General features: G+C 38.2%; 4 protein-coding genes across 4 annotated transcripts; 2 read left to right on the top strand and 2 right to left on the bottom strand.

The window, feature by feature from the left end:
• Positions 1-625: 625 nt before the first annotated feature.
• On the bottom strand, positions 626-2,574 carry LOC144665213 (uncharacterized). The gene has a single exon (XM_078526406.1). It carries the CDS (start codon positions 2,527-2,529, stop codon positions 1,597-1,599), a length of 933 nt encoding a protein of 310 aa, XP_078382532.1. The 5' UTR covers positions 2,530-2,574; the 3' UTR covers positions 626-1,596.
• Positions 2,572-12,448, top strand: LOC144665204 (small RNA 2'-O-methyltransferase-like). The gene is made up of 7 exons (XM_078526394.1): positions 2,572-3,109; positions 4,024-4,219; positions 4,343-4,403; positions 5,011-5,193; positions 8,235-8,403; positions 9,129-9,433; positions 10,710-12,448. Exons 1-7 carry the CDS (start codon positions 2,933-2,935, stop codon positions 11,209-11,211), a joined length of 1,593 nt encoding a protein of 530 aa, XP_078382520.1. The 5' UTR covers positions 2,572-2,932; the 3' UTR covers positions 11,212-12,448.
• Positions 12,266-14,528, bottom strand: LOC144665221 (uncharacterized). The gene has a single exon (XM_078526418.1). The coding sequence runs from the start codon at positions 14,071-14,073 to the stop codon at positions 13,180-13,182; it is 894 nt and encodes a 297-aa protein (XP_078382544.1). The 5' UTR covers positions 14,074-14,528; the 3' UTR covers positions 12,266-13,179.
• On the top strand, positions 14,524-27,313 carry LOC144665227 (glomulin-like). Its single transcript, XM_078526432.1, has 20 exons — positions 14,524-14,702; positions 14,767-14,874; positions 15,232-15,348; positions 16,053-16,158; positions 17,022-17,249; positions 18,125-18,173; positions 18,875-19,031; positions 19,210-19,357; positions 19,967-20,060; positions 20,448-20,501; positions 21,348-21,378; positions 21,503-21,592; positions 21,682-21,723; positions 22,041-22,114; positions 22,321-22,405; positions 22,825-22,940; positions 23,213-23,270; positions 24,045-24,177; positions 24,833-24,921; positions 25,479-27,313. Exons 1-20 carry the CDS (start codon positions 14,655-14,657, stop codon positions 25,587-25,589), a joined length of 1,938 nt encoding a protein of 645 aa, XP_078382558.1. The 5' UTR covers positions 14,524-14,654; the 3' UTR covers positions 25,590-27,313.

Here is a 27,313-nt window from a genome sequence, read left to right as displayed (position 1 = left end):
AAACTTAGAAGAATGCGGACCTCTCCTAGCAGCGTTTTTGGGAAATGAGTTTCGTTGAAAGTCCTACACCATATATCCCGCCAAGCACGATCCTGATAAAACGATTTGTGTCTTAACAAACCAATTTCATGCTGCACTAGCGATACTTTCAGCTCTGTAATGTGGGGTGTTGAACCCCCCAAATTTTTCTTTGGGGGACTTCAGCCTCCCCCCCCCCCCTGCGCCGCCTATCACGTGGCTTGTTTTGGCTCGCGTCACGCTGCTTCTAACAAAGATTCATACCAGGAGGCTCTGTCCACAAGGTCCAAACCTTTACCCCTTAAATACATCGGGGAAGTTTAAATTTATATTGCTTGAAAATGTTTGTAGATCTAGAACTCTTAGAGTTTTTCGGCATTTTACTTTGTACATAACAATGGATAGTGGTGCGATCCACATTTGGTAATATTCAATTTTCTTTAAAACAGAGTTCTAGTGTTAAAAAACACAGCCATGAATCTTGTTGACTGATTTTTATTTCTGCAATTGTAAGAACATTCACTGTCTAATACACTGGGCAAAGGAAAACAATGATGCCCAATATAATTCTTTAAAATGTGGTAAAATGGTGTACTTTTCTTCCAGACCTCTGTTGTATTTTTTTTCAGTTATTGTAATGCAGTTTTTTTTTACAATAAAAAAAGGAAAAATATAATATATTTCTGTAAAATTCTAAGTCTAGGACAGCTCAGTATCCAAAATAACATTTCTTTTTCCATACTTTGTATTAACCAACCTGAATATTTCTGGAAAAGAAAATTCATTGCCTGCTCTCTTGTTATGTGTTTTTGTTCTCTCATATTTCATCGGTGACTGTATCTAAATCACCTTTGTAAAAGTCTTGAAACACCTTTTGAAGTAAAAAAGGTGTCCTTGTAAAATTACAACACTATAAAAACTTTTAACGATTCAGGTATCCACACTTCCAATTTACTTTCAGGAGAAAACTATAGGAAATGAATCATTTAATTTGGATAACCTTGAGCTAACTGATTAGTACAGACAGGATTAACTACTGGTAGTTCTCTTTAGCTACATATGTAAATTGCCCATTTCAGATCACATGATGTTTTCAAGAGAACTGTTCCTTTGTCTATCTTAATATCATCATGTTCACATGAATTTGTTTGAATTTGAAAGAGATAATTCTCAAGGGTTACATCACATGGCCTGAAATGGCACAACAAACTAACAAAACTAAAGGGCCATTCCATTCTATATCCATACCCCCCTATTGATGAGGTAAGTCAAAATTTTCTCCTACGAAAAAAGATAAAAGTGTTGACATAATACCCCTCTTCACTAGTGAACTGTTTTTTTAAAACACCTTCAGAAAAAAGCCAACTTTTCCCTAACCCCTTCAGAAATATTTGTAAAATCAAATGATGCCGACAGGGCTACCCCCCTTAGAAACGACTTTTGAAGCCCCTTCAGAAAATCTCATCCATAGGGGAGGTGTGGATATAAAATGGAATGGCCCAAAGAGGTCTGTACTCAGTCAATTTAAATAATAATTCAACTGAACAAGAGGCATACATGGAAGAGAGTAAGTACTAGCTATCTGACTTCTTTTCCATCAATGGGGCATCTGTCTGATGTCGTGCTTAGCCATGTTGTTATACAATGGCCATGGAAATGATGTCCACAGGGAAGAAACTTCCTTATATCCCCAGGGACATAGTCTTCAATGCAAATACTACAGATATCATCTGACGCACTTGTTACATTGTCTGATTGGAGACTGTCAATCGTTGCCTTGGATAATGTTTTAGGTGCAACAGAACAATCCAACTGGGAAAGTAAGTCATAATCTTCTGGTGTAATCTCACGGTTTTGAAGCTCAATCAACAGATTGATGTATGACTGATCTTCAAATTTAACAGTACTGTCCCCTGATCCGATAACAAAGTCAGAATTGTTGTAATAGGTGAGTGGGTCAGTTGCTTGGTTAACTTCCTGGCTTGGTCTCTTTACAGATTTCCTAAGGCAGCTTGAAAAAGGTTTTCTCTCACTCGCAGACTGCACAACAGTGATCCTGTTTCCTTTCTTTGCTTTTGTTTTGTTTTCTTTCTTTCTTCGGGCATTTTCTATTCTCGTGTCTTTAATCCTCGATTCTTTATTACTCAGACCGATCTCACTATCAACAACCCGCTTGCAAATGGCTTTTGACGAGGGTAGCTCCACCTTCACATTTCGTGGACAATTCGTTTTAGCCTTCACTCCATCTGATAGCTTCTTCCTTTCTCCATTCCTCCTGACAATCTGACCACGCTTTTGGTCGTAGAAATCGAACTCGTTCGGGTAGTAAGACAGCAAGTAATTTTCTTCTTCAGATAAATCAAAATCGTCTTCGATGGACGCTGCATCGGCATTGTCAATGTCCTCTCTCACTGGACGAAAAAAATTAAGAAACGGCAATACCACGACTTGTTCGCCATCTTGGTTCAAGTCGCCTACAGTTTTGGCTGCGGAAACGGAAGACTCTGCCATGACAAGAAAAGAAGGAGTGTTCAGTATGATAACTAAAGAGAAATGAGATAAAAATAAAACTAAGGAAGCACTTATACCTGTACAAGTCCAGATTATTATTACATCAATGAGATAAAAATATCTCGTCAAAACAAACTTTCAGGCTGTGGTGCAATGCTCCTCACCAGCGCCTTCCCGGTCAGGAATATGGGAAAATTCCTGGGAAGAAACTCGGTCCAGTCTCCCATATCACGGAAAACAAAATGGCGGCAATTTTGCTCACGTTTGAGACAGATAGATTTTTGTTTAAAAACCGGTACTTCTAGCTTACCTCGGCACTTATATATACTTTTATTTATTCCAAATTGATATATTTCATGATTAAATTGAAACGGCTTATGGTAATCTTTGGCAATGGTTTGCAATGAGTTCTCAAGAGGTGACAGCCGAGCTCGACCATGAAAGTAGTAGGGAGGAAAAACAGCATTCTGCAGTGACGGAAAATGAAGAAGAATTCAAAGGTCCGAGATTTTATCCACCGGTCTATCGTCGACGATACGCTGCAGTATGTGAGTTGGTAAAGAAACACAAAGCAAAAAAGGTAAGCTTATAGTTGTGTCCAATTTATCTTTGTTTTAAAATTCTCCAAACCAATTTGTATATTATTTTCCTTTTCCCCATATTCATCATCCTAAACTGAAACAAAGGAAAATAGAAATAAAAATGGTTTGAGAAATTTTAATTTAAACCACAACATATGCACTAAATATAAAAAATGAACTTTTGTTGCTGGTGTTAGGAGAGCAAGGGGGAGTGGGGAGAGGGCAGAGCTTCAGAGGTGGGGGTCACAACCTCCCTTCTTTCTTTACCCTTTCTTTGTGAGCAGGATTTTAATGGTAATTCTTACATTCTTAGAAATCACACGGCCCCCTTTTCTCTGAGGTTCATGCCCCTCCCTTTCCTCTCTCCCTTTTGTCCTGTCACTAAGGTTTTTTCTAAGGTTTTTATGAGGGTCAATTATATTCTGGTGGTCTGGTGGTTTCAGCCAATTTTGAGCGTCGGTCTGCTGGCACATTCTTTGTTAACTGGCAGTCTTTGGTGAAGAAATTTATAGCAGTCTCGGTCTTTAGGAGAAAATTTAAAAAAATTTGCAGTCTAGGACGAAAAAACATGGCGGTCTGCAGACTGAATGACCCCCTGTAATAGGCCCTTCTGTATGGGAATCCAATGTGAAACATTTCTACTGCAACAAAATTTCTTACCATTTTGTGTCTTAGATTCCAAAGGCAGCTATCATCAAGATCATTATTATCACTGTCAAATCTATTTTTTATCATTTCAAGTATATATCATAGGCTTTATTTTATTGCTCATCACCAAGTATTGTGATTATTTGCGATATAATTAACTGATGTAGACTCAGTCTCTTTTTAAGCCCCTTTCCACAGGCTTATTCATCATCTTTTAAGGCTATTAATAATTACAATATGATTCTACCAATTTCCATATCTCCAGGTTCTTGATTTTGGCTGTGCTGAAGCAAAACTTATCAAATCCTTGATCAGTCAAGAAACACTTACTCATTTAGAAGAATTGGTTGGTGTTGACATCAACAAAGAGCTTCTGGAGGAGAACAAATTCCGTATTCAACCACTCACATCAGATTACTTGAGACCTCGCACTCACCCATTCAAAGTCTCTTTGTATCAGGGTGAGCTTTGCTTGATTTATCACTGACAAATTTTTTACATAAAATAATTTTCTAAAATCTGTTCACATTTCAGTGACATATAAGTCAACTCATGTCATATTAATTTATCTTGTACAAAATTAGGTTCCATAGCTGAAGCAGATAAAAGATTCATAGACTTTGATGTGATTGCTTGTATTGAACTGTAAGTATTAAGTTGTTCTGTGACTGTGCTGCATTTTCAGTACAGTTGTTTTTACTTACTCCCTAGAATAATACAATTTTTCATAAATATTATAACAGTTCCGGGCCCCTCCCTGATTATAAGCCTCTCTCCAAGGTCTTGTTTTTAGTCTTTTTAGCCATGGCCAGGGACTTTGCATTATCCTCTTGGACAAAACACTTCAACATTCCAGCTTAGCGGAGTAGCAATACACCTAGTCTCATCTTGCTACAGGAACTGGTGTTTAGGACCAGCAGCAATTACTAAGTCACCTTGCTGATCTGATCCCTTTATGGCTGGAGTGGACTTTGCCAAGTATTTTTAGAAAGACAAAATGAGCAAAAAATATTGTGTTGTTCCAGTGAATATCCATACCCCTCCCACGGCAGATTTTTTGGTTTGAATCCCCCCCACCTACCTGGAAATTCTGCTTAAAAAATTTGGGCTTTTGAGACCCTCCACCCCCTGCAAAATTTCCAATGGCCTTCTGTGGGGTGGATATGAATATTTTCTGGAACTGCACATTACTATTTAATACTACTTGTCCTTGAGAGTTTTTATTGATTCATGTTCCTGTATTTTTTTTTAGCATAGAGCATCTTGAACCTGATATTCTTAAATCAATGCCTGAGGCAGTGTTTGGTCAACTGTCACCAAAGGTTGTTATGGTAACAACACCCAATGTCGAGTTCAATGTCTTGTTTCCAGATCTGAAAGGATTCAGACATTATGATCACAAGTTTGAATGGACAAGAGCAGAATTTCAGGAATGGTAAGTTAATTTGCAGTTAATAAATAATAAATTATTACGGTTAATAAACATCAGTTTCTATGTTTGTACATCCATGAATTCATACACATTCAGGGCTTGAAAAAAGTGCCATCCAGTAGATTTTATTGTCATGCAAATAACTTTTCACTCCTACTTGGGCTCAGGTAAGTCTTCTGTCGACTAAATCGTAAAAATGGAAATTTAGACTAGCATGCAACCGCCTTGGGCAAGTAAAATTTGAAAACTCTTTGTTTGAAGGGCAAGCTGGAATTCAAGTTTCTTTCAAAGTACCGGTATGACATAAGTCTGGGAGGCATGGTGGCCTAACCATAGCAAGGGCGCTGGACTATGCATTGATGTGGTCTGGGTTCGAGCCCTGGCTGGGGTTATTGTGTTGTGTTCTTGGGCAAGACACTTTTCTCTCATAGTTCTGGCCTCTCTTCAGCCAGGTGTATTAATGGGTACCAGCGAAATAACTGCTGGTGGTAACCCTGCAATGAACAAGCATCCCATCCAGGGGGGAGTAGAAACACACCTAGTCACTTCATGCTACGGAAACCGGGACTTGTAAGCTCCAGCTTGATGAGCCACTAGGCTCGTATGCAGACCTTACCTACATGACATTAGTCAGAGCAGTTTTCCTACATTATATCAATTTAAGACTGTATAAATTTAGTAATACAAGTTGTCACTTTGTCTGTTTTATATATGCATGTGATTGAGTACTATTAAATGGTGAGAATGCATGTAAAGGTAAACCAGCTTGGCAAGCTAGGATTCTTGTATTGCGTTCTTGGACTAGACAGTAGTATCTCAGTTACATTAGAGGGGGTCACCTGCAATGGACCAACTTACTGCTTACCATCCAGGTAGACCAGAAGTAGTAATAAAGTATTGCTACTGTTATAAGCTTTGGGTCCTTGCAGAAACCCATAAGGGTTGAAACGTGTAACTCTCTATGATTCGCATTGTACAAAGCGTTTGCACATTCGTTTACACTACGTACCATATTTGGAAAATCACGAGAAACATTTAACCAATCAAAATTACTATATTTGGATTAAATTCACATCGCGTGCTAGCTCGCGCTCGATGGCGTAATCTTGTTTTTGAACAAGCCTGTTTGAATAAAGTTAAATTTTGTTAAATTCTCCTGTTTCATCTTCTTGAAGTAGTCTGGAGAACTTCGCTTCGATACAATTAATGTATTTCTTTAGTTTCTGTAACAAATATACGGCGTTTAGGTCGAAATTCAAGCAACTTTCCGCAAAACCAAAAATTATGTTGCGTGTGTCATTACGTGTTTAAAGCATTCGCGTACAAATTCTTCGTGTTTCCAAATATGGCACTTAGCAAAATGAATATTCAAACGCTGTGCGCGCGCGTTACACGTTTCAACCCTTATGGGTTTCTGGTCCTTGGCAATAGCTTGTGAATGATAATATGGCTTTGTTGTATAAACTGGAAGTTATTCACAGTGTTCAAACCATGGCAAAAAAAAAAAGATTTTGCAAATAGGAGCTTGATCTGCATTTATCTGAAATGATTGTTGCTCTTTTCTTCAGGTCAAATTCCCAGGCTAACAAGTATCATTATACTGTAACATTTGATGGCATTGCTCCAGGCCCAGAAGGCTCAGAGCACCTGGGTTGTTGTTTCGCCTACACAAAAGTCGATTCGCCTACACTTTTTTTTCTCGAATTTGAAGACTTCATCTTTAGTATAGCGTATTTCTTAAGGTTGCGATCAGGGATTTTTTATATACTCGCTGGTCACGCATAATGTTTGACTAGTATGGACTAGGAAGAAGACACAAGGCCTGGGACCGAGAAAGGATGTTCTCGCATCGCGCATAGCTTAGCGGTGCTACCTACGAAAAGATTTTTTTCATAAAGACATGAGGCAAATGTGTTACTCTGGTTGCTTTAAAAGTCGCAAGAACATCTTTTCAAGGGAATGCATGGGTGAACTGGTTTTACAATAAAGCTTACTATGTCTTCACACTTAAATAACTTTTTTATTTTAGTTCACCGGTGGCTCTTACTAGTTTTTGACAAGAGTTCTAATCTTATTCTTTGTACTTAATTCAAACTAACTTTTGCTACAATTTCTTACGTGGCAAAGGCTATTGATTGCTACTATTAAATAGATATTCCTAAGACCCTTATTGTTTCCTAATGGTTAAAAATACAACTTTTAGTTCCATAACTCTGGCTGACATAGTGCGCGATCCTAGGACTAAATAAACAAATACTTACGTTGTTCTTAACCTAGCTTATTATTGACAACAATTTTAAACTCTACTACAATTTCCAATGAGGGAACTACTACTAAATACTAGTGTAATTATTTCTTATTCCTAAGAATTCCTTAAAGTAAAATTATGGTGTGTGACAAATTAGAACTTAGTATGCTCCCTCTTTATTTGTTTGCTTCGGCGAAAATAACACACACATACCATCAAGTTAAGGTAAACTTTATTAATATTGAACTTTATTTAGGTATTCCTCTCTTCTATCTTTCGGAACATAGCAAGCTTTGATGTAGACGAATCGACTTTGGTGTAGGCGAAACAACTCAGGTTGTGTAGGCGAATCGACTTCACTGTAGGCGAATCGACCTGTAGGCGAAAATACTTGTAGGCGAAACTACCGGATACCGTAAAATCAAATGATGCCGACAGGGCTACCCCCCTTAGAAATGACTTTTGAAGCCCCTTCAGAAAATTTCATCCATAGGGGAGGTGTGGATATAAAATGGAATGGCCCAAAGAGGTCTGTACTCAGTCAATTAAAATAATAATTCAACTGAACAAGAGGCATACATGGAAGAGAGTTAGTACTAGCTATCTGACTTCTTTTCCATCGATGGGGCATCTGTCTGATGTTGTGCTTAGCCATGTTGTTATACAATGGCAAATGTTGTATTAACTGGAAGTTATTCACAGTGTTAAAACCACAGGCAAAAAAAAAAAAGAAAATATTTTGCAAATAGGAGCTTGATCTGCATTTATCTGAAATGATTGTTGCTCTTTTCTTCAGGTCAAATTCCCAGGCTAACAAGTACCATTATACTGTAACATTTGATGGCATTGCTCCAGGCCCAGAAGGCTCAGAGCACCTGGGTTGTTGTTCACAAGTGGCTGTGTTTGAAAGGATTTCACCTTCAATTCCAACAGATGAGTCAGAAATAGGCCAGCCATATAATCTGGTACAACTGTTATTTTATTAAACAGAAATACTCTGACTTTAATGTGACTTTAATTCTCTGCCATCAGGGATACAACCTATTAGAAATTAGAAAGCTGGAAAGCTGCACTTTTGTCCAAACTAACCAGCGAATGGCATTGTTCACTGTTAAATCCATATTAATATTAATTAAATAGACTGTTCACAGTCCCCTATTTTTCCGTGGTCGTGCGCGCGTTCTCCGGCCGCCTCTTGGTTTGTACCAAGATGGCGGCCCCGTCGGGGACTGTGAACAGTCAATTAATATATTAATAACTGGATACAGCCAATTAGAAGGCTGGAATGCTGTCAACTGACCTGACTTACTTCCCTCTGGAATTGTCTTATAAATGCTAAGTCCCTTAATGGGAGTACCTGGAACCCTTGAGTATTGACACTATTGCTTTGGATAGTAAGTTCCAGTTTTTTTTTTCTCTTCTTGAAGCTCAGACATAAAAGTTGATTTCTATCTTTTTTTGAGCGCTAGAACTTGGAAACCCTATTTGCCATTGTGGAGCTCTTGAACCATTTATCTGCCTGTGTATGTTTAAGGCTTGTGCCCTGGAGTCTTAAGCACTTTTTCAACCCTGAATTCAAAATAATATAGCTTCATTTTTGCTAGGTACAGTTATGATATGATTGGCTAAAGGGAATAGTCTGTTTTTCTTTTGAAAGCTAGTCTTCATTTTTCTTTTATTTACAATGTAGATTGCAGAGGTCCAGCACCCTTTCAGAAAGGACACAAGAACAGAGGAGGAAAAAATCTTGCATGAGGTGGAATATATTCTGTGGGTGCTGTCTTCCCAGGAGGAGGGTGATTCCCCAGATGATAAGACTGATGACAAGTCCCAAGCATGCAGTGATGAGGACAGTGTGAGTAATGATATGGAAGATGAAGATTGCATGGACAGTACAAGTACGGTTAAAGATGATAAAGCCTGCATGTACTCACTTGAGAAGCTACTCAGCTTTCCATCTCTTCACAAGCTGTGTGGCGACATTCAAAAGCTCAGGTTAGTCTTCAATGCAAGTTGTTTGAGAAGCCAAATACAGTTGAACCTCGCTAATTCGAACTCGGTTATTTTGAATTCCCTGTTAATTCGAACTAAAACCCATTCCCCTTGGATTTGCCCTTCAGTCATTTACTATCGGCTATTTTGAACTCCCGCTATTTCGAACTATTTTTTGTTTCCCCTGACGGTTCGAAATAACGGGGTTCAACTGTATATGAATGTGAAGGAATCTGACTTCAGGACAGAAGGAAGAAGTTCTAATCTAATCCTTCAGGAAATTGAAGTTTTTATGGTGCACAGCGACATGCCTAGTGCTCAAGGAATAGTTATTTAGTTTTGTTTACTTTTACTCTGTTCTGAAAGAAGAATATTATGATTTGCCCTTTTTTATTGGAACCTGCAAGTACAGCAAAGTGTTTTTTATCAGAGGAGTCCATGAATGTTTAGCTCTAGCCTGGGTCTAGTGCTATAATGTCCCAATAAATGCAGTCTAGCCTAGAAACATCTACAGACTAAATAGGGGTTTCAGACTAAAATAAGGCAGAGGGGGACAGGATAGAGTAAAGGAAGAAGGAAGCCTATGAAAGGTAGGAAAGAGTGGGAGGAAGGAAGGATTCCCAGGATAGCACAAACCAGGAGAAATAGAAAGTTTTTCGACATTGCATGACCTTTTATCCCAGGGGGTTACTCAAAAAGGTTTTGTACGGGGAGGCTCCGCCCGGAAGTCCAACCCCTTACCCTTTTATATACCATTTTGACAGGAAAGGCACCCCTTTCGTATACCTTTTACTGAAAAAAGGTACCCCTTTCATATACCGAAAAGACAGGACAAATGCCTAAAACAGGAAGTCTATGCCATTTTTTGGTAGCGTTTAATAAATTTAAATGATACCTCCATAAGGTGCTTCTGTTCGAAAATTTTAATTGAATGCCTTTTTAAATACCTAAATGAGTGATATCCTACCCTTTTATATACCTTAGTTTATGATTCCTACCCCCTTTTATATACCTGAAGCATGAAAAGGTACCCCTTTATAGGGAGGCCAATTTAGGAGTGCCCCCCCCCCCCGGGCCTTTTATAATGGAAAAAGAAGAAAGAGGTTGGATCCATGAAGGAAGAGGTAGAAACTGAAAAAAGCTATGAGAAGTGGAAAAGTAAGACCTTCCCTGCCCCAGCCCCCCCCCCCCCCCCCCCCCCCCCCCCCCCCCCCCCCCCCCCTCCAAGGGCAGGAGGGCACAGTTCACTGGCCTAATCTTTCTTTGTTATTCACTGTAGAGATGTAATCAAGGCTTCCTCATCATTTCATCTCACTGAGGATGGCTGTGGAGTCCTGTGGCAGAACCCATCATCACAACATTGGAGCAGTGATGAAAGCGACGCAGGTTGGGATTCATGCTATGAAGATCAGGTGGCTGATGAATCCAAAAGACCTGCTCCCACATGGGAAGGACCTGAAAACTGGGACGTGGATGAGTACTGTTCATCTTGTGATGCATACAGCCTTAATGCGGCAACCGAGACAGAGGTCTGTTGGGATTCTACAAATGATTATAATTCTAAATTCTGGAATGGTGAGGACTGGAGTGAACTTGAAGACTGTGGAGTTCAGGAGGAGTTTGAGGAAGAACATAGTACAAACTTTCATTACAGTGACCATGCAACAGTTCCACAGGAGAGTGATGGATCATTGGGTAATGATAGTGATGACAATGACATTGATGACCTTGTTTGGATTACAGAGAATTGTACAATAACTGATTCTGACACAAAACAATAATCCTTGAATGTATTAAATGTCTTAAATGCCATGTTTAGTCCCCACTCATGGGATGACCCTGGATTTCAGCTGTATTTATCTCTGGTCATCCTACTGTTCATGTTTGAGGGCCATTATTACAGGTGTCCCTCACATCAAATAAGAGTTCAATAAGAAGAAAACCTTATTACCGTTCCTCTGACTGGTTCTGTGTTTGTTTGTTCCACCACTTTTAATATTATATCTGTGTAGGACTAGTGGAAAGCCTGGACTCAAAAAGTGAGGTGACTGGGGCAGCTGTTAAAATAATATTAACAAAAATGTTCGGAACATAGTGAATCATACCAGTCGTATGTGGATTTAAAATTCTAAATGGCCACCATACAACACAGAACCAGTCTTTTTATTGAACTCTCATTTGATGTGAGGCCCCACTGTGCTATGATCCTTGCTAAGAATTTTTTATTTGTTGCCAATATTGAAGGTGTTAATGTTCCAACCACAACTTATATAAATAAAATAAATAGGTTCTTTATTTTGATCAATAGATTATAAATATACATCAAAATATTAGATACTATATAAAAATTTACTATTTGAGAGTGAACAAGCAACATTTATAAATGCTAAAATGAATATAAAATTCCAATCCCTTAGTTAAATTTAAATGCTAATATGTATTTATATTTGACCCTTCCTGTGTTTATACATCTCCCATTTTGCATGCTTGCACAATCATTTAGTTACGTTGGGTTTATAAATGGGATGTAAATTTTATTATGTTATTAGTAAGAACAATAATATTATACATGATAACTTTGAATGGGAATTTTTAATCATATACATGTAAGTTATGCTGTTGTTGTTGAAGAGATCATGACTTCGGAAAGACTTTTAACAGCCTCTGCGTTTTTTCTATTTGATTTATTCTGTTTGCAAATTTCAATGTAACATGTTTAGGTTATTGAGTTATGTGAATCCTGTTTGCAACACGGGTCTCTGGGATTAATTACAGGAGTGCACCATTCAGTTCTCTTTTGGCTCAGCAAAGTTTTGTAGTTTTTCATTACCGGTATTTTTCTTTTAGATTGACCAAGACTGATAAATAATGTTTTTAAATCACCCTCACGTGGTGTTGTTTAGATTCAATAACTAGTGTACATTTGTATTTACCCTGTTTGTATAAGTTACCGGGTAAATATATCAATGTACAGATTTTATTAAAGGGATAATAAAATAAAGTTTACATGTTTTAATATTTTGTCTTTTGTAATCGACTGAGAACAGTCCCAGTATGTCTTCTGTTCAATTCTAAAGAAACCATCTTGAAAGTTATGGGAGTGTTAGGATTGGGTTAGCCTCCCATGCAGTCAATTTAAGGGGTGATCTTAATTCACTCCTCCCGCCAAGAGAGAGGAGAGAAATATGATCACCCTAAAACTGAATGGGTGGGTGGCTAGGGTTGGATTGGAGAGACATCTCACTCATACTAGCCGCCATACTCTGGAGTGTTTTACTCCCGGTGGGGGGAGGGGGGAAGGGGGAGGACTCCTATATGAAAGGGACGGGGATGCTTGTTGGAAATTTTGAAAAGAAACCCTAAATGAGACCAATCTGGGTGTGGCTCAAGCTTTTATTGACCCCTAAAAGATACCAAAAAACTAAGAATATAATTTTTATTTATATATTTCTTCGTGTGCAGCCCTAAATGAGACCAGAACACCCTAAGCAAGACCAAAAATCCGAAATTTACACCCGTATGCAAGACGACGAGCGTCCCTTCCCCTTTATATGCGAGTTCCCCCCCGGGGGGAAGGTTCACTCTCTTATTTTCAAGATGGCAGCTCAACAGGGAAACAGGAGGACTGTTCAATCTGTTGTTTCTATTCTGTATCAATTTAATAATAATTAATTTGTCTACCCACCCACTCCAACATACATTTTTTAACAAAAATTAATTTACTTTACTATTTGATAAAAATATTTTATCTACTTTAAAAATGTTGAAACCCAGCGGCCAACCAAAAGGCCTAAAGCTTGACATAAAAAGTTTCCAGTGACAGCTCCTACGACGCTTCCAATAACTGGTAAAGGGATATGGTAATAACCTAATGCTGCCCCTCCCACCCCTCCCACAAATCCTGACACTATGGGTGTTACTCTTTTGGCCTTGATCTTTTCAGCATCCACAGGAGTCACATGACCTTTGCTTCTTGCATGATCAGCCATGAGTACCACAAAAGCAATCCATAAAGCATCCTGAATGAGTCCTACAAGTAAACCCACTGCATGTCCAACAAGTAACACTGACGTCTGAGCTATTAAACCTGTAGCGGAAGCAACAATAAACACAACACCCCCGAAAACGCCCTGGAGGATCACTAGCAACAGTCGTCCAATTGTCCACAGCACATCATAAGCTTGATAGCTCTCTGGCTTGCCTGCTTTGCACTCTCGGCAAAAGTGTTCGCAGTTACTTGTAAACGCGTTGTAATCGCGCTCTCCCATTCGCTTTCTGGCCCGGCGAACCACCTCATGCGCGGAGTACTCAACCTCCCCATCGACATTATCCGCAGGGGGGTATTCAACCCGGTACACTTCTTGTCCTGGCTCGAGAACAAATTTCGTTCTAATAACTTCAGCTTTACCCGTAGGGTTGCTCTCTCCAAGGGATCGCAAACCGGTTTCTTGATCGCCAGTCTTGTGAATGACCCAAGCAAAATTTGGCTTGACTTTTTCCACGATAAAATGATGCCAGTAGCCGAGAGGACTTTCCTCCATTACATGATCTCCTTTACAAAGCTGTGCTAGTGACGTAATCTTTGTTCGTGGTGAAATTCTGCCGAATGGAACGTGGGGTTTTGTTTTCTCGAGGTCAAACATCAACGTATCTTTCTTTGTGTCGTCTGGGAAGGAGATCGAGTAAGAATAATGGCAGGGATGACAAAATATGTGCTTCGATTTCTGCTGGTGAAGAACTTTGACCGGTCCGTCTGGCTAAAACGTCACAACTGACACATGTAGTATAAATACTGCGACTACTCTATGTAAACTCCCATCTGGACTTTGAAACGTGATATTGCCTTACGGCACACATTTGTCACCTTGTTATCACTGTGTTATTGCGTTATTGCCCTTCCATTGTTTGCTGTTTATATTCGCGTCAAACCCACACTATGCCCACACATCGGCAACAAATCACTGGTGGTACTGTGTTTCAGAATTCAAATTGCTGGATTAAAACCCAGCATATAAATGAACGTATTGTTTAAAAAACGAAATTGAAGCCAAGTTCTCCTGTCGTCAATAAAACAATTCCTTGATGTGTTGATGTTCGATTGAGCGCGATTGAGCGATTTGTTGACGATTTGTTTTGTTCTCTTCCAGAAAGAAAATTGGTCAGCGGTTTGTCATGTAGGTACACTAAATTACACCATACATGAAGTAGTCATAATAATTCCAATATGGCGGACGAGGACGATGCGGAACTTCAAGAGAGTTTATCGCAATTTGTAAGTCTTGTTTCTATGTGTTTAACCGAAAAATGGAGATTCTTATACCTATTTCTTTCTATAGCGTATAGAAGAGCCAAATACTCACCTAATCTTGGTAGCTGTTCAGAAATGCGTCAATAATGCAAAGTGGAAGCAACTTGTGGACAGTCTTACTCGACCTGAACATAAGGTAAGAAATCACAAATAACAAGTAAAGTTTTTTTATTTTACGACTAAAATATGTCAGTTTAAAATAAAACATTCAAATGTAGTAGTAGTAGTAGTAGTAGTAGTAGCAGTAGCAGCAGCAGCAGCAGCAGCAGCAGCAGCAGCAGCAGCAGCAGCAGCAGCAGCAGCAGCAGCAGCAGCAGCAGCAGCAGCAGCAGCAGCAGCAGCAGCAGCAGCAGCAGCAGCAGCAGCAGCAGCAGCAGCAGCAGCAGCAGCAGCAGCAGCAGCAGCAGCAGCAGCACAAAAACAAACCACCAACTCTGCTTTTGATTTTCTTTAAAGTTTATTGTGCAGTACATGTGTATTCTTTGTGTTAAAGGATGCTTTGGAATTTGTTGGCTGGGAGCTGATTGGAGTCATATCTCAAGCAATTGTTGATGATTTTGAATCAGACGATTTTCAAGAGTGCAGAAAAATTCTCAAAATAATTGCTGAGGTGAGCATTCCAAATATAATTTTGTATCAATTACTGTATCAAAAGAGTTTGGAAAAGTCTATATATAAACAAACCAACTGTTCAGGTTTAAAAATTTTAAGCACTTCCAAATTTTACCAAATTCAATAGCTTGATGGAAAGTCAAGTGTTTTTGTCAGACCATGAAAACAACAAGCAGTTTTTTTTTAAGGAAAACAAACAAAATAAAATGAAATGGCATAATCATGTATTCATATAGAATCAATGATGGAAATTAACTGCATAACACATCAGATCTTATGTTATCTGATGAGGACCGTACCTAGGATTTTTTGTCTGCAGGGGCAAACTCTGCACATCTTTAGTCTTCATAGTTTTTTTAGTTTAATTTTTTTTCTTTAGTTTTCTAAGTTTTTTAGTTTTTCTAGTAGGGGAAATGACTGCCCTCCCCCCCCCCCCTTATGTACGGCCCTGCTGATCTAATTATACCAAAAATGTTTCTGTTGAGGGACAACTGGCTGGCAACTGTCAGCAGAATATTGATGTTCCCAGTTTTTAATTTATCAATTTTCCCAGGGAAAGTGTCATGATATTTACAAATTTACAGAAACACTAAATATCAATATCTTCTTGAAACATCTTTATGAAATTCAAAAGAAGCCTTGCTAATGAAAAGAGGGTAATTTGATTAAAATGATGTTCACTTGCATTTATCTCCCTGGCAGAGATGCAGTACAAAGGAGGTTTGTATTGGTGTATTAGAGCAGCTAGACTCTGAGACAGCTTGCCACTTCAACAAGTTTGTTGCTTTGTTGGACACTCTAAAAATAGGTAGGTCTGTCAAAAATGTTATAAACTACCAGTGATGTAACTTTTAAATAATGTGTATACATGTGTAAGAAGTGTATCTTCCAAGGACTGCCAAAAAAGATTAAGTCACAGAAAGAAGATTTCACTTTTGTCAAATTCTATTTTTCAGTCACAATGAGAATATTTTGGGCATGCTTTATTGTAATAATAATAAAGGGGTACCTGGATAAAGTCACAAGAGACTTCTGACAAATTGCTAGATTCTCCTTTCAATTTACCCTATAAATTAAAAGGAGAATTTCATATTTGAAAATACAAGACTTTAATACCTCAATACTGATTTATTCAATTAAGCAGAACTTTTTTTTTGATTTTGCATCAATAAGCTTTATATGAAATTGGTATGTCTGTTATGTCTCTTCATCCTCCCTTCTGCTCCACCTAATTTACAGACAGGTCCTCATTGTGACACTATATCAGCATACCTCTTTCATCAGATTGTGGTTATGATACATAATTAAAACCCGAAACGAAAAGTTCGCTCGGACCTACAAAAATTTGTGACAGATCCCATGACCCCAAAAAATACCGAGGGTGTAAATTTTCAACCCAAAAATATACGTCAGACCTCCCCCCCCCCCCCCCGTCATGTATACTTGGAGTACCCCTCCTGGGAAACCAGCCAACCTGTACATCAAACTAGCAATTACTTGAAACTAGAAAATTTACTTAAGATGCATAATATTTCAACAAAACAAAGTAAATCAGCTCCAAAAGTAATTCAAATTCACTGTGAGTATTTTGTGACCTTGCTCAGAACCAGGAATCCCCAAGCAGCAGTGGGGGACCTGTCTGCTCTCAAAAATGTAATTCTCTGTTTTAAGCAATAAATAGGTTAAAGGAGAAGAAGTCCAAATTTGTTGGTATGGTGTTACCTTGTATTACACGATACATCAGAGGCATTGAACTATCAGATGAAACAGTGGATCAAAAAGAATCTGGAGGCAAATGCCAAACAATGCAGCCCGTCATGGAATATGTGCTGGATTTTCTCAGACCACTGGTACAAGAAGTCAGCATGCAATCATCATGTACTGAAATGGTAAGCTACAGTCCACAAAAGGGGAATTCTTAATCCTGAAAAAGACTGTTCATTTTCTTCCAGATACATCACAGTGTTAATCCCAGGCAAGACATGTTAGTACAGTCAATTCCAGCCTTGCGGACACCTCACTATTGCAGACACCCCATTATTACAAGTGGGAGGCGTGGTGGCCTAATGGTTAGCGCGCCGGACTCCGGAGCGAGCGTTCCGGGTTCGAGCCCTGGCCGGGGTCACTGTGTTGTGTTCTTGGGAAAGACACTTTACTCTCATAGTGCCTCTCTCCACCCAGGTGTATAAATGGGTACCGGCAAAATAATGCTGGGGGGTTCCCTGCGATGGACTAGCATCCCATCCAGGGGGGAGTAGAAATACTCCTAGCTGCTTAATGCTAAGGAAACCGGGATAAGCTCCGGCAGTATGCGCTACTTTGGCTCGAAGCTGACCTTTATTATTACAAGTAGAAGTTGTTATGAAGTCCCGGCGAATAAGAACTACTGAAAATAACTCCTGCTACTTCAGACTTTCTCTATTGCGGACACAAAATTGTGGTCCCGAAGGTGTCTGTTATAGTGAGAGTTGACTGTAATGTCTAGTGAGAGAGAATAACAATGAATTTATAAAGTTGATCCTATAGATTCTTTACTTCCAGTTATTTTTAACTGAATTTGGATGTAATATATCAAACTTAACTTGAGATATTTAGTGTTCTTACATTTCAAACACCAAGAAATAGGGGTGGAAAATACAAAGTTCAGAGTGGCTTTGAGATGACTACATGGTTGTGTTTTCTTGATGAATTTTTAATAAAACAAAATTTTACTTATAAAAATATCCCTTTTAATTGTACTATGTTATTAATAAATGATTGTTGTTTGTTTTCAGTCCCCCCTAGTTCATACATCACTAGTTTGCAGACAGAGATTATCAAATGGTAGGTATATGTGTTGTGGTTTAAATTATTTTATCATTATTTTCAGTGTCTCATATTCATTACCATAAAATCTGAAAGAGGGGGTTTAAAATGTTTTTTACCAAAGATTAATTTAGCCACAGCATACTTTTCTCACTTTCACCATTGCTTTTAATAATTTTTGTACAGTAGGGGTATCAAATGGTCTTTGCGAGCATTTGCGAGCATGCGAGCACAGCGTTTTTCTTTGCGAGCACGAGCATTGACAAAAATTAGCCTTGCGAGCAACAAGCACTTTTCAAAAACCTACCTTCACTAAAAACCGAGCATGCGAGCACTTGTAAAATTGTGCGAGCATGAGCAAACGAGCACCCACTAAAATTTTGCGAGCATTTGCGAGCATTGCAAGCACTGCGACATTTTGAGGGACCATTCATGACCCCTTACAGTGAAATGCTTCTAAGCATTTGGTCATATCTGGAAGAAAAAAATTATTTTCGGGCCCATGAATTCAATTCAAGACTGATGATGTTGTACTCGTATTTTATTTAATAGTGTTTGCTTCATCTTTCTTGGATGTTCACCTTTTGGAAATTATAGCTTGACAATTTTTACTCATCAAAAAATTTAATTCAGGATAAAAATATTAAAATTTAAGTGTATAATTTTAAATGTTTTTGTTCAACTTAACATACATGCACTTTTTAATGACTTTTGTACAGCTTGATTCAACTGCTGGATTACCCGCTGGTTTTCACTGATTTAACAAAAGAGGGCAAAGAGATGACAGACTCTGATGATGAAGACAGTGAAACAAATTCCAAAAGTAAATCTTCATCAGTTGTATTTCCATACAGGCAGTTTGCACAGGAAATAATGGTATGCACATCTAAATAGATGGTGAATGTACATTTCAAAATGTATCGTTTAAATGAACTACAAGTAAGCAATGTTGCAGAGAAAGAAACGTGCATGGTGACTTCTCAGCGCAGATGTGATAATACTCTGTAGTTTACAATTTTTTGCACCACCATTATTTTTTTTTATTGATCAACAGCAATTTATTCATCTGGCCAATGGGTCATATACACACCTCATGGAATACATGTGGAAAAATAATCAAACCAGTGAAAAAACAAACAAAACTGTAAATGGAGATCTGACTACTGAGGAATCATTGTTAATTGATGAAGATGAGGAACAAGGTGAGAAATAGACGTAATAATAAAACCTGATAGATAAGGTGACAGTCATTCTCTTGCAATTAGCGGTTTGCACGCATTGCAAGCCTACCTTTCATCTAGCATTGCCAATGCTAGATGATATTCTTCTTGTACTGACAAAAAGGACTGGTTTGGTAATTCTATCATCATCATCATTATTGTTATTATTATAGTTGCAACTTGTAGTAAATATACAGTACACATTCTCAACCTTTTGTCTCCTTTTACATTGCAAATTCTTTTAAAATGCATTAACTCTAGAATTATTTTTGAAATGTTACTGTTTTACAAAGGTAACAAAAGAAGCTGCAATCTATACCAGTCATTTTCCAGCGTGCAGTGTGATCTGACTACCATCTGACTTGTTGCAGTGCAATTGCCTTGTCAATGTCAAATCGAAGTGTTCACAATTTTCCAATTGGCACAGTAACTCTAATTCAAGCATCTGCTTTTCATGCATTTTATACAAACTCTGAAATAGAAAGCGCTACCAGAACATTAGCTTACTTCTAATTCTTTTTCATGTTAACTCTCTTTTGTTTCATCCCATTTAATGTTGTCAACTCTTGACTTTTTCTTTCTTTTTACAAGAAAATCATCTGTATCCAGTGTTAGGTCTCAGCTGTTTTGTTTATTTGCTTCTTGTGGAGGAGATGGAAGACATGCATTTTCCTGCTGTTTTTAGGTAATTACACTAGCTTGTGTTACTCCATGTGGCTTTAGGTTCCCCATTATTTTTTTTGTTCACTTGCTGGACAAGGCAAAGTTAACTTTTTTGTCTCGAATCCTTGGCATGAAATGGAATAGGATGGCCGTTTTGAATGAATGCATGCAGCATACATGTGAATAAGGAGGCAATCAAGACCTTGCTACTACAAACTGCAAGACCTTGCTACTACAAACTGCTAACAAGAAACTTGTAACTAAGTTTCACATGTACAACAAAACAGCTTGTTTACTTTCTTAAGCAAAGGCCAGTAAAATGCAGTGGGATGCCTGTGCTTGTACAACTGTGTATGTAACAATATCATGTAATAATTTATTGTCTAATTGATTTTTTTTCTATGCCCAGCTTCGAGTATTTACTGAGAGCTAATATGAAAAGCATCTTCTCTCTTCTTAGCAGGTGAGGCATGACATTACCCTGTAATTAAGCCTGTATTTTTTCAAGTCAGTTTCACTGACTTGTGCTATGTACTATTATAATGACTTTTTGTACCTCGTCCATAGAAAATTTGATCAAGACGTTTCTTGCTACAAGCTCAAGGTCTCTACTCGGCAATAGTTACAGAGTACCTAAGGTTTCATTTATTTGACTATCTGATCACAGAAAATGACAAGCAGATAGTTTACTGTTATTCTTTTAGTAGACACTTTCGATATTTATTACTCGCATAAACATTTAATAGTTTACTAAGTGAATACCAGTATTTGAAAAACATATATATGTGAGCTGCGGATAAATGATGAAATGAATGAAATGATGCTCGCAGGGTGTAGCAAATTTAGCAATTGCATTTTTAGCCGAAAAATGTTTTAATGCTACAACGGGATTACCTGCTCCCAACATATCAAGGCTTCATATATAGCAATCAGTTGGAAGAGTAATGCACCAGTATCGCAGAGGTCCTGGGTTCTAATCCCGTTGTAGCCTTGAATTTTTTTTTTCAGGCTAAACAATTACAATAAGCTTAAATTGCTACACACTGCAATGATCATTTCATTCATTTAAGTAAATAGTTAATGTCCAATATCAGTTCACAAGCACTGTCTATCAGGAAATAATTAACAATGACAAATGGGATTAGATCCAAATATTTGCAATAAAGTGTGGCTCATTTTAACTAATTCTTATTATCCAACCATCAAATTTAGAAGAATATGAAGCTAAATATTTTTAAGATTTACTACCTGTAATGTAACTCCAGCTTGGTTTTAACAGTTTTTCTGCTCATTCTTATTTGCCTTGCAGAACGGAACATTGTGCTATTTACAAGGGTTTGGTGTGTATTTTGTGAGTGTTTGTGTTTTGGAAATTGTTGTCAACTTGTTTTGTCTTGCATTGCTTCTATTTGAAGAGGAAACAGGTGTCCATGTAGCCTTTCCAAGAATTTCTTTTTTCTTCAGGAACTCTTGGATACATTATCAAAAAGGCTGAAAGAAAGGAGTCTGGTGTACAGTCAACAAGAGTTCAGAGACATAACAGACATCGTAAAGGTGCCACAGTTTAATATTCATATTTGTTTTAATTTCACTTATTTTCAGCAGTAGAATTATATACAAATTTTCTTTTGTTGTCTTACTAGGCTCTTATAAACGTTATGACGATGTGTTCATCAAAGAAACTGGTACGTACATATGTTTATTTCCTAATTTCTTTAGCCTTAATCTTCTTGCTTTAATTAGTGTCCTTAAAATTAACAGTAAATTTCATGGTATAATATATAAATACAGCGGAATCCTTGGTTCGAGAAACTCGGAGGGGGGGGGGGGGGGGGGGGGATGGCAATGTTCGACTAATTGAACAAATCAAAGGGAGACAAAGTTTGGTTTGAGTTATCAGGAGGTCGAGAAACCGAGGGTTTGAAAAATCGGGATTCCTCTGAACAAAAAGGTACAAATACGACAACGTTTAATAATAGGGTGTTTTTCTTTTTCCTTGTAGAGATTAAAGGGAGTTCGAATCCTTCCAAATCTAGTGTCAAAACTGGACACAAGGAGTCGATACGGATTATTGTAGTAAGTGTCGGGCACATCAAATCACAAATGCAACTATTGTAAGTTATAATTCGATTATACATAATTAGAATTAAACGTTAAAAGTAAAAAAAGAAATCTTGTATTAATTTGAGCCTAGCATACACAGTTCAAACTTCGTTGTTCTTTCTTTTTTCACCTGTTTTTTTTGGCAATATTATTGACGTGCAGTACTTTGACTCTTGCAGCATCATCCTTCAGGACTGCAGTCATCCTGGAGTGGCAGGCCTGTTGATTTATCTCTTGAAAGAACAAGTTGACCAAGCACTTAGTGTAAGGTTTGACATCTTGTCACTCTCTATTGGAACTAAGATACTTTCCATCGGTGTATGATAGAAAAAAATCTGGTTTGAAACATCTTAATATAAAAGCAGATTCCGTCTTTCTTGTAAAACACCAAACATATGTAAATAGAGCAATGACCCAATCAAATCTTGAAGCAAAAACTTACAACCGGTGTCGAGCGCGGAAAAACGCACCCAAGCCATGTTTTCCTCGTGATCGGTGGAGAAAAACAACTGTTTGCTCTGATTGACTAGAAGACCGCGTACTACCAAGGAGAGGTGCCCGGGGCCGGCCCACGAGGAAGACACATTCGCGTAAATTCCATATATCAATTTCTTTTTTAATTAAAAGGCGTATTGCAACACATAAAAATGCTACATTGTCATTCGTATTTCACTTGTTTTTAGTCCTCAATGGAGGAGTCCTGGTTCCAGGGCAGCCGTCTGATGTCAGTACTTCAGCTGGTTTTCAAACTTCCCTCAGATGCAGAGACCGAGGAGGACATGGTACAAGAAACAGATAGGTAACGTTAAAGAATTAAGTGTCCTGTGCAGTGTTAACTATAGTTACATGAAAACTGTAAAATTAAACGCTATGAAACTTTGATTATTTTCACATTCTCACAGCGTTTAAGATTACAGTTTTTTATGAAACCTTTAGGTAACTTAATCCGAATTTAAAGAGTCGAGGATCCTCCTTCAGCTGTCAACTAAATGTAGATTTTCTCTTTCTTACTTTTTCCGTATTATCTATGTTTTTGTTATTTGCCTTGTTGTGATTGATTTCTTTTCGTAGGGTCATGGCAGCTCTAAACTGCTTGAGGTTTATTCTACTTAGAGATGAGTGTGACAAGGTAAAGAATGAATTGAAGCTAATCTTAAGTGCGACATTATCTTTAACACTTTCGTTACCTCTTAATAAAGACAATACCGATCTCGATTATACTTTTAGGCGTCGTCTGTGAATAGGTCTTGACTGTCGACTGGCCTAGCAAGATAAAAAGCCAGTATAGAGCGGTTTTCACTTGAGTGTCGAAAGTTAATTGCGTTTGCTTTGGTTTTGCATTACTACGCTTAGTGATTGGCTTAAAAATCTCGCGCCACTTTCTTAGCCAATCAAAACTAAAACCAAAACCAATCGTGACTCGCTCGCGCACGTTTTCCCGCGCTTCGTGCCGGCTACATGTATTTGCTTGGAGTTTTGATTGGTTCACTGGATTGTCTGTGTCCTTTGTGATTGGCCGGAGTAATTACTTTGGTTTTGGTTTTACGACACTCAATTGAAAACTGCTCTAATGCTGTCAAAATAAATGCTACGGGTACACATCCGGGTAACAAGGGAGGAGAGGGGGTGGGTTCTCTCAGTAAAGGTTGCAAAAAATCAACGACTGACCTACAAACCAACCAACCATCAAATGAACGAACGAACAAACAGGCATGTTTCAGTAAAATTCAATATTTTATGTTTTGAGCAATACTATCAGTTTTAAAATTCCGCTGATCTTTTGCGCAAGTAGTCAAAATTAAAGGCGAGAGCTATTTTCGTTAAATTATTAAACTTTGTATGTTGGAATCCTTTCTCGTTGTGCGTGTATTAATTCTTGGCTATTCTTTTTAATCAACCACAGACAAGAGTTTGGGAAAACTTTACAGCAATTGAAAAGGATTTCTTGGAGCCTTTGAGACAGACATTGAAAGTAACCAGACTACAATACCAAGCAGAGCTTACAAACAAGCGGGATGAGATGATAGGAAATAAAAGTAAGGGTGTTATTCCTAATGAGTTGTGATTGCCTCAGAATATTGTGAATTAGTACAAACAGTGTATATTTAGGGCTAGATAATATGGTTCAGAATTCGAGAATTCCACCATACCGTACAATCCCTACTAAAAGCCCTCCTTTTTACTAGATTTTAATTCTTCCCCAGGTTATATGCTTTTCAGTCTTTTATAGCGTTAATATTTATTCTGAAATGCCTTTCAAAATCTTCCGTTTTCAGAGTCTGGTGATTCCAATTATAAGCCCACCCCTTCCCGAATTTTGGAGAAAAGTTAATCTTACCAGCCTTTTGTCTTTTGCGAAACGCTATACGAGGGCTAGAGACCACGAAATCAGTTGTCATCGCGCGCCGAAGAAAATGAAATCAGTGACATGTTCATTTTCTAAAAGCGCACGCGAAAAAACGGTTTCCAAAGCTTTAACGGTCCCAGACTTTGCATTAGCTCCGTCAGACCCTGTTTTCAAAATTTAAGATGCCCGCGACGTGAGCAAAGAAACTGGCTGGATAAGATAAGTTTAGTTATCTCTTATTTTGTGAAGGTCCCCTGTTTAAGAATTTCAGTTTCAAACTCAGCCGGATTTCTCAAAAGATTTTATTCAGTGAATTGAAGGACCACTTCCCTTGTATATTTTAGGTAAGAAGGAGAAACAGAGCATAGAATTTGACGTTAAAAGTCCTGATGGAAAGTCACTGGGTCTGATGCCGCTCAGTGACCAGTGCGAGGTTAGTTCAAAGTATTAATTCTCCCTTCTGATTGTCATCAGTTTCTTTAAATGTCGTTTTGAGAATTTTGTGGTGCGTCAACTTATTATCACCTCCTCAATTATTTTTCGTCCGGCATGGACAATCTTAATATTAGAACTTAAGGCGCGTTTGTAAAGAGCGCGATGGGTATAATTATTCAAACAATTGCGAAGTCTCCGTTGTCGTTCGAACCATTATTTGCAAGGGTAGAACACTTAAATTTCTTCTTTGCTTGCACTTTCTTTAGAGAACTTGATCTGTTTAGAGAAAACGTGAAAATAGCGCGATCTACCTGCTGCGAGTGACAAAAGCTGGTGCCGTGAACAGCATGAAATACTACTGCTCGACACTCGTACTCGCTCAACAAGGAATTTACAAAAAAAACTCGCAGCGTACCATCTCTTCCAATTTCCTTTTAATCATTACATTCCTAGAATTGTGAAAAGCGTTTAATGCAATATGTTTTCCTTGCTGTAAATAATTTTCCATTTGTAAATTCATTGTATTCTTTGACTTGTATTTTATTTTTTCTAAAGGCGCTGCAATCTGGCCTGTACTCTTTAGACATGATGGAAAGTGTACTAGCCAGGATCTCAGAGATCGCCAGCAGCAGAACCAGAGGAGAAAAACGAGATACCGCGGAGTGACCGGTGTGGAACTGCATCATCAGTTCCTTGTTTTATTCTGGACATAACTATGTTCTGGAGGAAGCTGATGAAGATTTCCATGGAGTATTCCAAGATGTACTTTGGCTTGGGTTCTCAAGAGATTCCTGAAATAACAAGTTAGAGAAACATACTGAACCACAGTCAAGCCGCATTGCTATCTGGAATGGAATCAAACAGCTGCCTTTACTCCTTGTGGGTTGAAGACAACATTCCAATGATAAAAGTTATATGTGTGTTGCATGGACTTTGAGTAAATCAGTTGCACTGATTTCCTCGCGCCTTGAACGCCAAACAGAAAAAATAAACATGTGTCTGTAATGCTACGTCATCACTACGAAATTTCTTTTTTAATAGAATCTCAAGAGGCACTCTCACCTTAGTCTCCTTCACAGGCGTTACTTGGGTCGCCGTCACGAGGAGTGTTGCGTGACAGTTCAAATAGCGGTTACGAGTGTGAACATTCACGGAGGATGGGCAAAAGCGCATGAGAGACATTTCTTGTCACTGCCATGCAAGCGTAGACGAGCTTGCTTTACAGAATCTCTCTCGCACTTACTTAAGCGTTTACCTCAACTTCGCGCGAGTCATGTTATTCCGTAAAATGCCGATAAATCCACCCCTCAAAAAAGCAGCCCCCAAAAAAAAAAGCAAATCGCACACGCGAAAAGCCCACCCACAATCCCTCCCCCCCCTCCCCTCCTCTCCCCGAATACAAGCCGGTGGATTTAGCTCTAAAGAACGATTCAATTTATAGCTCGGTATTGTACACCTTGGTTTAAATTTTAGGTCGTGTCAGTGATGGATGGGTCATCAGTATGTTCAAAATCTTTATTTGACGACTATAGAGGTCGTTTTGTACTTCATATCGTCTCAGATACGGTTTTCTTATTATTTCTTCCTTAAAAATCTCGGACGCAAAATCCCTTCCGAATACACGCCAAACCAGTTTTGTAATGGAAATTTTGCTGTGGCTCTTCGAAATTACCCTGGATGTTAGATAAGTTCTTTCGAAAATAAGCCCACTGAAAAGGATTTTGAAAAAAAAAATACAGTGTAGGGCTTAATCGGAATTTTACAGTCTTGTTGACTTAACTTTTTAAGGAGTGTTGAGAGAGTTAAAAAATTACAGGGCTTTTCGCCAAGAGTTTACTTCAGCCAGTATAATTACAATACAGTACAAAAAAGACGCGGTAATGCATTTATGTGTAGGTGAAAATGTTCGCACGCAGGTAATTGTTTCATGCTGTTTACAGCTCTAAAAGTGACCTCCAAAAAAGAAAAAAGTCGTTATCTGATGTTGGTTGATATTAGGCTTTTGTATTCATTTAAAAGCAACTGTAAAGTAGACACTAATTACAATGGTATTCGTCAGAGTTTTTGACATATTTATTTTAAAGAGGTGAAAAGTTACGCAACTAACTCAAGTACAGAATACTGATGTATCTAATGATCCTTAAATTATTAAATAACAAGTGACAGGTTTTTCCTTTCAAATATGATGCTGAAGTCATTCTAGAGCACTGTATAAAAAAACGTTTTGATAAGTTGGCTACTTAAAAAACGGCTAGAAAAAAGGCGTTCATTATCTTTTCTTCGTATAATGAATAAATTTCTTCGAGAAAGCATAAGAGGGCGATTAGGAATTTAAATTGCCATCATTAAGCGGAAGTAATTAAGGAAATAAAGTGCGAAACAGAACAGTA

This window comes from Oculina patagonica, chromosome 1 (genome assembly GCF_052425735.1).
Source record: "Oculina patagonica isolate OP01 chromosome 1, crgOcupat, whole genome shotgun sequence".
In the NCBI taxonomy this organism is placed as follows: Eukaryota; Metazoa; Cnidaria; class Anthozoa; order Scleractinia; family Oculinidae; genus Oculina; species Oculina patagonica.
This window is presented reverse-complemented; position numbering and strand designations above follow the sequence as displayed.

Coding starts and splice junctions, on each gene's coding strand:
- LOC144665227 (XM_078526432.1), top strand. CDS start 14,655: ATGGCGGACGAGGACGATGCGGAACTTCAAGAGAGTTTATCGCAATTT. Junction 21,593..21,681: donor ACATAACAGACATCGTAAAG/GTGCCACAGTTT, acceptor TTGTCTTACTAG/GCTCTTATAAACGTTATGAC. Junction 22,941..23,212: donor ATGGTACAAGAAACAGATAG/GTAACGTTAAAG, acceptor TTCTTTTCGTAG/GGTCATGGCAGCTCTAAACT.
- LOC144665213 (XM_078526406.1), bottom strand. CDS start 2,529: ATGGCAGAGTCTTCCGTTTCCGCAGCCAAAACTGTAGGCGACTTGAAC.
- LOC144665204 (XM_078526394.1), top strand. CDS start 2,933: ATGAGTTCTCAAGAGGTGACAGCCGAGCTCGACCATGAAAGTAGTAGG. Junction 3,110..4,023: donor AGAAACACAAAGCAAAAAAG/GTAAGCTTATAG, acceptor CCATATCTCCAG/GTTCTTGATTTTGGCTGTGC. Junction 5,194..8,234: donor AGAGCAGAATTTCAGGAATG/GTAAGTTAATTT, acceptor TCTTTTCTTCAG/GTCAAATTCCCAGGCTAACA.
- LOC144665221 (XM_078526418.1), bottom strand. CDS start 14,073: ATGTTTGACCTCGAGAAAACAAAACCCCACGTTCCATTCGGCAGAATT.